Source organism: Apium graveolens, chromosome 9 (assembly GCF_009905375.1).
Source record: "Apium graveolens cultivar Ventura chromosome 9, ASM990537v1, whole genome shotgun sequence".
In the NCBI taxonomy this organism is placed as follows: domain Eukaryota; kingdom Viridiplantae; phylum Streptophyta; class Magnoliopsida; order Apiales; family Apiaceae; genus Apium; species Apium graveolens.
In genome coordinates this window covers 110,986,481-110,998,323 of record NC_133655.1, presented here as the reverse complement: position 1 = coordinate 110,998,323, position 11,843 = coordinate 110,986,481, and the positions used below count along the sequence as shown (strand labels likewise).

At 36.7% G+C, this 11,843-nt stretch overlaps 1 protein-coding gene across 2 annotated transcripts; it reads right to left on the bottom strand.

Annotated features, from left to right (window-relative positions):
- Positions 1–317: 317 nt before the first annotated feature.
- LOC141683570 (kelch repeat-containing protein At3g27220-like) lies at positions 318–11,718 on the bottom strand. 2 transcript variants are annotated; one of them, XM_074488316.1, is made up of 7 exons: positions 11,257–11,612; positions 10,975–11,163; positions 10,662–10,891; positions 7,273–7,443; positions 6,372–6,477; positions 5,680–5,886; positions 4,700–5,271 (listed from the first exon to the last, which is right to left on the bottom strand). In XM_074488316.1, the coding sequence occupies exons 1-7, from the start codon at positions 11,428–11,430 to the stop codon at positions 5,107–5,109; spliced, it is 1,242 nt and encodes a 413-aa protein (XP_074344417.1). In that variant the 5' UTR covers positions 11,431–11,612; the 3' UTR covers positions 4,700–5,106. The 2 variants fall into 2 exon arrangements, with proteins under 2 accessions (XP_074344418.1, XP_074344417.1); XM_074488317.1 differs by lacking the exons at positions 4,700–5,271; positions 5,680–5,886; positions 6,372–6,477; ... (1 more) ...; positions 10,662–10,891; positions 10,975–11,163 and adding exons at positions 318–1,885; positions 3,164–3,531 and having other exon boundaries at positions 11,291–11,718.
- Between the last annotated feature and the right edge of the window lie 125 nt (positions 11,719–11,843).

Sequence of the window (11,843 nt, the reverse complement as noted above, 5' to 3'; positions counted from 1 at the left end):
GATTGAATTTTTTAAATAATTAGGTATACTGTAACTCTCATCTCATTCATTCCAACAGAATATAATCCAATACCACTTATCGGCCGTCGAAACATGACTGACAAGTTAGCCATGACTTTTAAAGCTCGTCAGTTTTATTTTATTTTTCTTTATTAAAATTTCAGGAATTTTTCGAAATTACAGCTTTGACCGTGATAATATCTGTATAGTCATATATTCTTGGATTGCGTTTTTAAGAGATTGAAAGTTTTATGTGCCGTTGGTATATACTCCCTACGTCCCATTCGATTGTTAACATCGTTCAAATGTGTCATTAGTTGAAAAATGGTCACAATCTAAAATTGATGGTGAACATGAACAAAGTATATGGGCGTTCCTAAGTTCAACCATTCAATTCACAATTATTTCCATAGAAAATTTCCTCTGGAATTTTACAATCGCCCCTAAATTCTATTTTACACCCATCTAGTTTTTTTTATACCATTTTCCCATCAAAAGTATGAGACAACAGCTTCATTATTAACCAGTCAGATCTGGGACTTTATTCTAAACACGAGCTTTGAGTATCACTTGGATGCACATTCATCGGCTTCTAGCATTCTCACCCGTATAAACTGTGCTATATCGAGCCGGTTTGAATAAGAGGGCCATGCCAGTTTGGTCCTCACTCTACAGTAATTGATGTTGCACTGCAAGTACTTTTTCTTCGGGGCAAGACATGTCTGCATTACTGCATTTGATTTTCTACATTTTTCTGCACAAACAAGGAATCCTTAGGAAGTAATTCACTGCACCAAAGCATACAAAAAGAAGTGATCAGCATATCCTCCTCATCTTTTTAGCCACTCGGACTCAACACACAGAAGAATGCGATTAGCCCGGCATTCAAAGCACAAGTCTTCATTCCCTATTTATATACACTGAAGCTAGATCACAAGCTCCACTAGAAAATGTTCCCCATCAAACCTCAAGCCAAAAGCTTCAGCAGGTTGTAGTAACCCATCCACCATTCCACCAAATATATACAAGTAACGACCAGAATTATCTGCACAAGCACGATGAAATGACCTGCAATTAGGTATAAAACCGTCCGACTTGAGCCTTCTCCACATATGTGTACCAGTCCTTTGACTTATACTGGTTGACTGCATTTTAATTGACCTAGCTGTAATATCTAAAACCCAAAAGTCATTTTTCCTACGCCTGAACATGTCTTCTCCACCATGAATGAGTACTCGACCTCCCAAGATGAGGGTAGCTGAGTGACCAACTCTTGGGAGAGAAAACCCGTCTGGTATATTTCCTAATTCATACAGCAGTTGTACCCATCTTAACTGACCTTCTGAAGTATCAAAGAGCCAGACATCATTAAGCACCTCATAACCCAATCCCCTCCCACCAAATAATATTGTTTGAGTTCCACCAATATAAGTTAATGTATGTCCTGAACGAGCCACAGGCAATGTATGACCCACTACTTCATGCCAAGTTCCGAAGGCAAAATTTTCTGCTATATCTAGAACCCATGTGTCACCTAGTCTCAGACCAGACAGCCCGATCCCACCATGGATAAGCATCCTATTTTTATCAACAGCACAGCCAGCATGGGCTCCACGTGGTGGAGGTGCAACAGAAAGCAAGTCAAGTAGCCTCCAAGACAATGTTACTCCCAAAGTCTCATGTAATGCTATCTCCCCTACCCAAGTATCATTTTGGCGAATTCCGTTGTCATTTATCCCTCCGAAAAGGATAAGATGATTGCAAATTACAACACAAGAATGACCAAATCGCCCACTGGGAACGCCCGTGTTCACCAGTTGCCATTTCAATATTCTTTTCAGGTCATTGCTCAAGTATCCTATCCATGTGTCATCAAGATGACGTCCTAAAAGAAAAAACACCACAAAAAAGAAACAAATAAACAACGGACCTTAGACTTCAAACAGCCAGGAAATAACTCTTTCAAATTATATTGACATCATGCTAAAACATCGGTTTTTGGAGTTCTGACCAATCGAAAATTTAATTCTGTTTCATTTCCATATTCTAATCCACTTTTACAGAGGCAAGGCAAAGGAAGATCCCAAGTCCTACCAACTCTCATATGGGTGCCTTTAGTTGCATCACTTGCACAAGCCCTTTCACTTGAAGAGGACAATATTTATTCTTTAGCAAATGTTATATGTCCTAATTGCCAACAATACTAATAATTTAATGACACAGTGCGCACATTTGACCAAGTTCCTCTTAGGATGATAGAATACCCGCATGGCCGCATCTGATGCATCATTCTTTTATGCCCTATAAATAATTACCTAAGATTAGATATCAAGATTCTGAACAACTGTATGACAGGCACCCTCCTCTCTAGGTACCATTGTAGTTATGCTTTCTCAAAACATATTTTTAAATCCTATTTACAGATTTTCTAGCTCGAAACAGAAGTCTGTGCATAACTCACATAATAACCAAACCAAGCTTACGCTCATATATGGCAATTCCTCTCGGAAGCAACAAACATATATGGTATATCCCTCTCGGAAGCGAGAAGCAGGGCCAGGTGAGGGTAAGCTTACCTCACCCTACTTCAAGCAGTAAAGAGGTCTTGGAGTAGACTAGAGAGGTTTCGTAGGTGACAATCCTGAATTAAGATACAATAAAGAAAACCTGGAAGTTATGAAATATGCTTCCGCTTTATTCAGGTCCTCTTCATAACATGGTATTTTATTTTTGTGCTTGTGTGAGATTGGGCGTGACATGTTTCCTCCTGCTTACTCCCTTATACAAACAATACAATAAAATGCCCCTCTTTTATGTAATTGCCCCCTCTTCTTTTATTTATGCTAATTCTAACACAATTTATACCATGATAAGATGCAAAGAAATTTGAAAAAGCAAAAATCTCTTCCCGTGAAGTGTAGGATTAAAACTTAAAAGCAACTATAAACGAATTGAACGGGGCAAAGTACGACATCTCCAATGAGGGATCCAAACAGACATAGGACTTGTGAATTCAACAAAATCATTTCAGACATCTTTAAAACGGGCAGTGATGATGATAGTAGTAACAAATATATATCAGCTTAGGTTATCAAACAGTAAACACAGAATTAAACAGTAGTAAAAAAAAGAAGAAGCAAGCAAGTACAAAAAGAGAGCAAACCTCCATCAGAACCGCCACCAAACAAGAAAAGGAGAGATCCAGAGAGAAAATTAAGAGAGTGAGAAGCTCTAGGCCCCGGATAAACATCAGGATCGGGAAGCGAAAGTACACGACACGACACGGATTGGAGCTGATGTAGGCGCCTGTACATCTTCTTGAACTTACTACAACTAACACCACCATCATCATCAGCTGCTGCTGCTGCTACGCCCAAATCTTGAAAGTTCCAGTCTCGAATGCAGAGTGATTCCCAGAGAGTATCCGATTGAGAAAAGATAGAGGTGAATCTCTTACAAGTAATTCCTAAGTATAAGATAGATTGAATAGGTAATAACAACAAGATTAGTAACAACTGGTCTTCAGCTAGCATAAACATTCCATTTGCCCATGTTGTTGATGAAGAAGATTGGTTATGTAGTGTGGAGTCGTCGTCGTTCTGATTATTATTCTGCTCCGCCATTATTAGAGTTTGTGTTACACACACTTGCTAGATTTGACCTACTTCTACTACAACTACTGTTGTTCTACTTCTCTCTCTTGTCTGCCCTACTCACTCATTTTATTTTACACAATTTACACCCCCCCCCCAAACCAATTTTTTATTCATCCCAATTTTTTTCCAAAAATCTTTCCGCAACAATTATTTATTTCAGGACACATATTAATGCACGAAAAAATCATTATTTTATAAAAAATTACCTAACTAGACACATGGATGTTCGGGAACAATTTTGAAAAATATTTGGGGTTTATTATCCTTTCTCAAATAATTTATGGTAATTTTAGTTGGTTGATATCGAAACTTGAACAATACGATAGCTTAGTGATCTTGTCTGTTCTAGGTATCATTCTCGTCCAACAAAAAAATATTTTCTAAAAATGGATACAAAATCAAACTCCCCCGGTGGGAATAGAATGTATAAACAATTAAATGAAAAAAATATTAGTAAAATATATGGAAAAAGAAATGATAGAGGGGAAATAATAAAAAAGAGGGAAGATTTTTATTATTATTATTTTTATGATAGAAATTAAAAGAGAAAGTAGGAGAATCGACTACTTTATTTTTAAAACCATAAATAATAATTTGAGTTTAAATTATAACAAAATTTTCCATGACCTTTCGTCTCCGTCCCATCTCAAACATCCGTCCCATCTCAAACATCCATCCAACAGATTCTTCCTTGCATAAGTGATACAGTTAAATCTTAAACCTTAATCCGATGAAGTAATAATCGATAAAATAATATATTTTTTTTCGATCCCAACATAATTGACACAATATATTTTTAATCCCGGTTAAATAATAAATCCTCTAAAATAATATTTTTTCTTGATCCGACCCTATTACTTTAAAGATAAAGAAGTTTAACTGTACACTCAATACCAACCCAACCCCCATTCCAAAGAAAAGAAATATTTTCGAAGTTATGTATTTGCTTGCATAAGAAATCAGCAAGCGTTACAGTTACAGATTAAGCATTCCCTTTAATTTTTCTTAATTTCAGAAAATCAAAATTACTAAAAATAAATATAAACAAAAACAAACGACCACAATGCATAATATATGAACACCTATCGGTTTATCCCATGTAGTACAAAAAAGACCTAGCAAGTGCAGTCATGTCATCAACAAAAATATCATTATTGCCTCGTTGGGGCTCAGCTTTCTGTAACTATAAATGATTCCCTTTTTTCCTCAAATCTTCCGTACATAAATACATACGTACATGTTTAAATATTACAAAAAACTTACAACATGATACAAATACCTTGATTTCATACTTCCCCTAACCTCTTTCATAACTCACCTTATATTAGTGAGTAAAAAGAATAATAATGTTAACATGATCTAAAAAATGGCCTAGTTAATAAAATTAATTTTAGTTACAAGCTGCAATGTGCAATTGGTTAATTAGGGAGAATACTTTAGTTAATAAGTATCACAAACTCAGTTTAGTTCTCCACACTTCCCCGATTACCTTCTTGGGTGATGGATCATCTGGCCCTTTGTCTCTTTGTCCTGATGTGAAGTACAACCACCCATTCCAAAATCCAACCAGAGTGGTTTTAACCCGGAACGGAAGTTTTCCAACCACTGACCATTTCTGAGTCGATTAAAAAGCAGCAGATTATATTAAGTATAAACTTACTAAGAACAATCACAACCCTAACAAACTAATTGTTCATATGTCGAAGCTAAAAACCCAGTAGTTATTAAAGACATAACCTAATAAGACGCACGACCTTAATTTTCAGAATTTGACAATGTATTTGGTGTAATTTGAGAGCAGCTTAATACTCAAATGGAAATTTTCGGTAGGTTGTGGGTGTAGATCACCAATTTGAAATTGAGAAGTCTACCAAAAGCTACCAGAAAAAAGATATTTTTAAGCGTTTTCATGCAAAATTTTGCAACTCCATCGACATATAGATTTTCTCTCCCTTTTATTGGAAGTTGCGGAAAAAGATAATGACATCATGAAGAAGAAGAAGTAGATGTCAAGAAATCATACCAGATCATCTAACCGGAACTGGAAAACTTCTCCAACCAGTGTCATTTTCTTCGTTTCTGGATGCTTATCTGTTGTGCCTCCAACGATGACAATCGAGTTGTTTACAATATGCCAAGCAAACTCTATGTGAGAATCAGGCTTTGGCATTGGAGGCAAAACTTTCCACTTCAACTCGTCGTCAAGCATGTATACATCACCAAACACAACCTATAAGATACAAATAATATGTTCACTAATTCCTCTAATCAGTCAGCAATACAATGTAAAAATATCATTTTTATTCATCCCATTTACAAGAATTCTCACTGGAACCAGACTATCACAGCACTCGGTCTAAATAATATTGGCTACACAACTTGTACTCGAGAAGTCACACTTCCATAGGACCTAAAATAAAACAAGACGGACTTATCAAGTAACATATATAAAGAATTTGACACTATGAGTAACTCGGGTGATACCCAATCCTAAAACCGGTTATTTGGAAAAGAAAAAACTTCAATAAAAAAACAAGGAAGACCACAATTATTAGATTGACTTGCTGACCTTTTAAAATACTGGCACAATAAACACCACCAGCAGGGTTTAATGTTGTAAAAAGTGTCTTTGGATTAGTCGATGATTTACCATTGAAATTTTCTTCATAAGTAAACAGCATTTTTTCAATCACCAAAATAATATTCATGAGATACCTCATTCCTTCTGGAGCATTTGAAGATTGGAGAACCAGGCTTTGCCATGAAATCACCCTCTTGACCACCAAGGACATATAACCGGTCATTTGCAACAACGCAAGCCCTACAAAAAAATTATATATTCAGCCTTTAGGTGTTCATTCAGTAGCACAGCCTTGCGTTAAAAAATCATATTTCATCCCAATGGTGTCCTAAATGCAGACTTTGAAACGTTCAGATTATTCGCATCAATTCGAAAGGTAAAAGATACAACAGAAGATGGAGAGATTCGACACAGAAAGGCCATATTTTAGTAAAAATAACTCTTTGCATTTGTTGGTGGGGATTGAATAGTTTGGTCAAGGAAATTAAACTATTTTATGATAGTTCTTGGCTACTTGCTCCTATATTCATTAGATACCACAGATTGACTACACTTTCTTCCTTACAATTTACACATGAAATGACTGATCATTCCTTTCAATTACTGTGTACCTCATAAATCTCATCATTTAAAATTATTAATTTCTCATATTACTCAGTCTGGCCTCTATTCAGGTCCTTTATGCTCTATTTCACCACTTTCTATCTTCATAAATTTTATCATGTTTCCACACTACATTCTGTTATCACCTCTTTCCATGTCGTTTCTTCCTCTCTTTTACCTGTATTATTGTTCATAATTTCATTACTTATTCACCTACATGATGTTCCAAACCCACCAAAGGCATTAAAAAAACTTTTTCACTTTGTAGAATAGGGACAAATGTAATTTACCATCACTTTATATCCTTTAATATCTTTGTAACTAGTAAGTGGCAAAAGCTGAGCCAACATAAATTATTAAATCATAGTGAAACTGTTAGATAGAGATTTTCTCCAAATACTCATAAAGCATCACTAGAAACCAGAAATATACCTATGGGGGCCACCGCGAGGAATTGGAATTTCAGTGCGCCATTCCTTCTCTAAAGCTTTTCCATCCTTCACTGCCAGGCTCCAATGCTCTAATCCTGGGGTATGTCTATTTTCTTTGCTTCCACCCATCACATGAAGTCTACCTCTCCAAAGTTGAGTAGCTGGTGCATATCTGACATCACCATGTGTAGCATGATCAAGCTCATTGACCGTACTCAAAGACAGACAAACTCTCTCTCTCTCACACACACACACATTTATTAAACTCATTCACATGATACTTTTCAAAGCTAGATCTGCCACGATAATTGACACATAGATCATGACACTCAACAGCAGGAAAATTGGCACTGAAGTTTCCAGGATCAGTCAAGATAATCTTAGGGTAATAACAAGACTTCAAAGACCAGTTTAGCTAGCACACTTATCATAGTGTTACATCTACAAGTGTAAACCACTTCAAAGTTACTTTTTCATTTTTAATAAATTAGAAATATAGGTACTACTTTCACTTTCTAAATCAATATACATGACTAACTTAAAAAAAAGGAACTCTTTTGGATGTAAACAGATATTCATATGTCGACTGTGCAACTTTATTGAAATGATATAACACTGCAGCAGTGCCCTTCATTGTCATTTGTGTTGAACTTTTCAAGTATATAAACACCTTGATGTAGGACAATGGGTTAATAAGCCCAAAGAGAGTATTTGGCAACAATATAATAGGCTTTGGAGGCCCAATTAGTTATATAGTATTTATTATCTTTTAATATAGGATATTAGCTAATTAGGATTTGAGTTTGTTTAGGAAAGTAGTTTATTATATATAGGACTTCTTTATTGTAATTCATCAGATTATTATGATTGGATTTTGACATTGAGTTGTTCTCTTGCGAGAGTTTTCTGTGAAACCCCCCCCTACACCCTAATTAATCCCTGCCTCCCCTATCAAAGTGGTATCAGAGCCAATTTATCCCTCTTCCGTCGCCTAATCAAACCCATAAACCTGAAACCAACCTTCATCCATCTGCAAACCCTAGCCACACCAGAAAATACGTATATTCCAGCCCATATATATACCTGTCTCTTTTAGAATTTTAATCAAACACCTTCCAGCATACACAGAGCAGTAAACCAACACCATCCATCCTATTGTGAAGCAAGCAGACGAGAAGAAAGCCAGAGAAAATCTGTCAAAGGATCGTATATAAATACATATACATACACGTATATTAGCGTGTATTAAATCCAATTCTAGAACCATTTCTGCCCTTCTAGAATATTACAAAATTGTCCGCAATCTTCGAGAGGACTCCAGAACAGCCTCTACTCCAGAACAGCCCCTGGACTTTTTCAGAATTTCATAAAAGTTCTGAACTTTCTGAAAACTGCTAGTCAGCACTTAAGTTTACGGTTACAGAATGGTTAACGCTGGAGAAGTAAACAACCGTCTTGATGCGCATATCGAGGAAAACAATACGAGATTACAGAATCTCGAGGAAACAGTTGCAGGTCTGAGTTTGCAAGTGCAAGATGTACAAGCGACGCTCAAACTAATCAGTGACCGCCTTGGTGTACAGCCTCAACCTAAACCTAATGTTCCTGAACAGAAAATTAATACAGTGAAACTTGAAGTTGCTGAGTTTCGTGGGGATCAAGAACCAGATGTATTCCTAGATTGGCTACATAGTGTTGATAATTTTTTTCAATGGTACAATCTTGCCGAGGATAAGAAGGTTGTTTTCATTGCTGCAAAATTGAGAGGAATTGCTCGTATTTGGTGGGAGCAACATCAAAGATCTGGGTATCATCATGTGGCAAGATGGGAAGACATGAGAGCTGCTTTGGTTCGTCAGTTTAAGCCTGCAGATTATAAACAACATGCTTCACTTCAGTTCACTGAGCTTGTGCAAGGAAGTAAGACCGTAGCAGATTACACTCGGCAATTCTATAGTTTGGCAGCACAATCTAAATTTCCTTGGGATGAAGATGTTCTAATTTCTTTGTATCGTCGAGGCTTAAATCATGATATTTCAGGTAAAGTAGCTGGTAGTAGATGCTTTCTTTTGAAGGATGCTATTCAGATTGCACACTCTGTTGAGGATGATTTGAAGAGAAGGAGCATCGGGAGGAGTTCATTCTCTAGCCCGTCGAGGAATGAATATGTTATTCCAGATTCCATTCAAGGCCAACAAACAGTTAATAGCAAAGTTAACCGCGCTCCAGTCTCATCACAAGGTAGTAACACTAGTAGATGCTTTAATTGTCAAGGAATTGGGCATAAAACTTTCGAGTGCCCTTCTCCTAAAATGAACACTTCGAAAAGAGTCAATATGATGGAAAAAGAAAATTATGATGATTTATATGTTGAGATGACTAAAGAAGATTTAGAGGCCGAAGATCATTTAGAGAAGGTAGCAAATCTTGGAGTTATTCAAGAGGGTGCGAGTAATCTCCGCCTACGACGCCAACAAATCTTTCAAACTAGAGTTACATGTGCTCGTAAGTTGTGTTCTCTTATCATTGATACTGGAAGTTGTACTAATGTTATATCTAAGGAGGCAATTTGTAGGTTGGGTTTAAAGGTGGAATTGCATCCTGAACCTTATGATATAACATGGATCGATGATACAAAGTTGCGCGTTCGGGAAAGGTGTTTGGTGACATTTTCAATTGGGAGATTTAATGATACAGTGATGTGTGACGTTCTTCCGTTGAAGCTTTGTGATGTCATTTTAGGACGTCCATGGCTTGTTGATCGAGATGCTCATCATATCGCACGTGCTAACACTTATACGATTGTTAAGGGTGGTCGTCGATATACTCTTACGGGTGATCGTTCTCATGTACCACTTATGCAAGGTTCTTTGGTGCTCTATCGTTCTTCTTGTGATTTTATTAACTCGACGGAGTCGAGTTCTTTTCAGCGGAGGAGAGTTGATGTAGGACATTGGGTTAATAAGCCCAAAGAGAGTATTTGGCAACAATATAATAGGCTTTGGAAGCCCAATTAGTTATATAGTATTTATTATCTTTTAATATAGGATATTAGCTAATTAGGATTTGAGTTTGTTTAGGAAAGTAGTTTATTATATATAGGACTTCTTTATTGTAATTCATCAGATTATTATGATTGGATTTTGATATTGAGTTGTTCTCTTGCGAGAGTTTTCTGTGAAACCCCCCGTAAACCCTAATTAATCCCTGCCTCCCCTATCACACCTCCAATAGGTTATGCTGTTATGCATGATTAGAAAATCCACAATAGTGAGGCAACACTCCAAATTACAACAGAAGATACAGCACAGTCATGAAACAATTTAATTAAATACACTAATGCACAGAAAGCTAAATTGAAGTCAGGTTAGCCCTCTTTACTACACTTACCTAGGAACCGGTAAAGAAGGCAAATCCTGCCATTGCTTCGTCTGAGTATCCAGCACAAAATTGCGTGCCGTAGGCCCTCTACATTGCGGACCATATTGTCCGGTGACAACGTAAATGTATCTTCCATCCGTTACCATGCCAAGATGCGAATGTGCCATTTCTTTGGGCATATCAAACCTTCCACCCCATGTGTTGTCAGTAAAGTTGTAAATATCGACATGAGAATGCACCTAAATCATAATACAAAATAATAAAACACAACATTGAGTAGGAAAACACTATGAAAGACGAAAACATGAGTCCGAGAATATACAAGATCAATGGTGCCATAACCAGCAAACACGAAAAGAAGATGATTAATCTGTATCGCGGCTCCATCGAGACGGGGGACAGGAGAAGTAGCCATCTTCTCCCAATAAAGTAGAGGGGCAGGCAAGTCAGCATAAGTAGCAGACAACAGTCTATCCTTTTTGGGGTTTTCGAAAACCCCATCCCCACTAACCTATCATAAACATACACAACAACAAGTAGGTAAGAGTATGTGGTAATGAAATATATACAAGTGAATTGTTGTAATAAAGAACTTGATACATACCTTTAGAGAAGCATTATTGTTATGAAGATTAGGGTTGAGATGAGGAGAAGAAGTGGATATGTAAGAAGTAGAAGAAGCCCAGAGAAGATCTGCAAGTAAAAAGGTAGCAAAGAGGCCCAAGCACACGAATAAGAGATATAAAATTGTGGATCGATGCTTGGTCGACCTCACCATTGATGTTTAGTTTAGTATGAGTTTGTTTTGTGTGTGTATGAATGAGAGAGATCTAAGAGATCAAATGTAAACATTACAGTGAGTGGGTGTTTGTTTTAGGACGAGTTGATTGTGTTTGCAGGTAATAAATAAATAATAATAATTATTATTATATCCTCTGTGTCCCCCCCCCCCCCCCATGCTCTCTGCGTCGGTGCACTGTTTATTTTTGTATCCTTGAACGTTCTGCAGATCGATCAACCTCAGGAAAAATTAATACGTTCTGTATTAACATATAACAATAATTTTTGGAATAGCTATGATCTGTGTTCTTAGAATCTTAGATTTGTTTTGAATATTTGGCACTTAAATAAAGACCTCTTTTCAATATTTGGCGTGCTCCAGTCATAGGAAAAAAATATATATGAAAAATA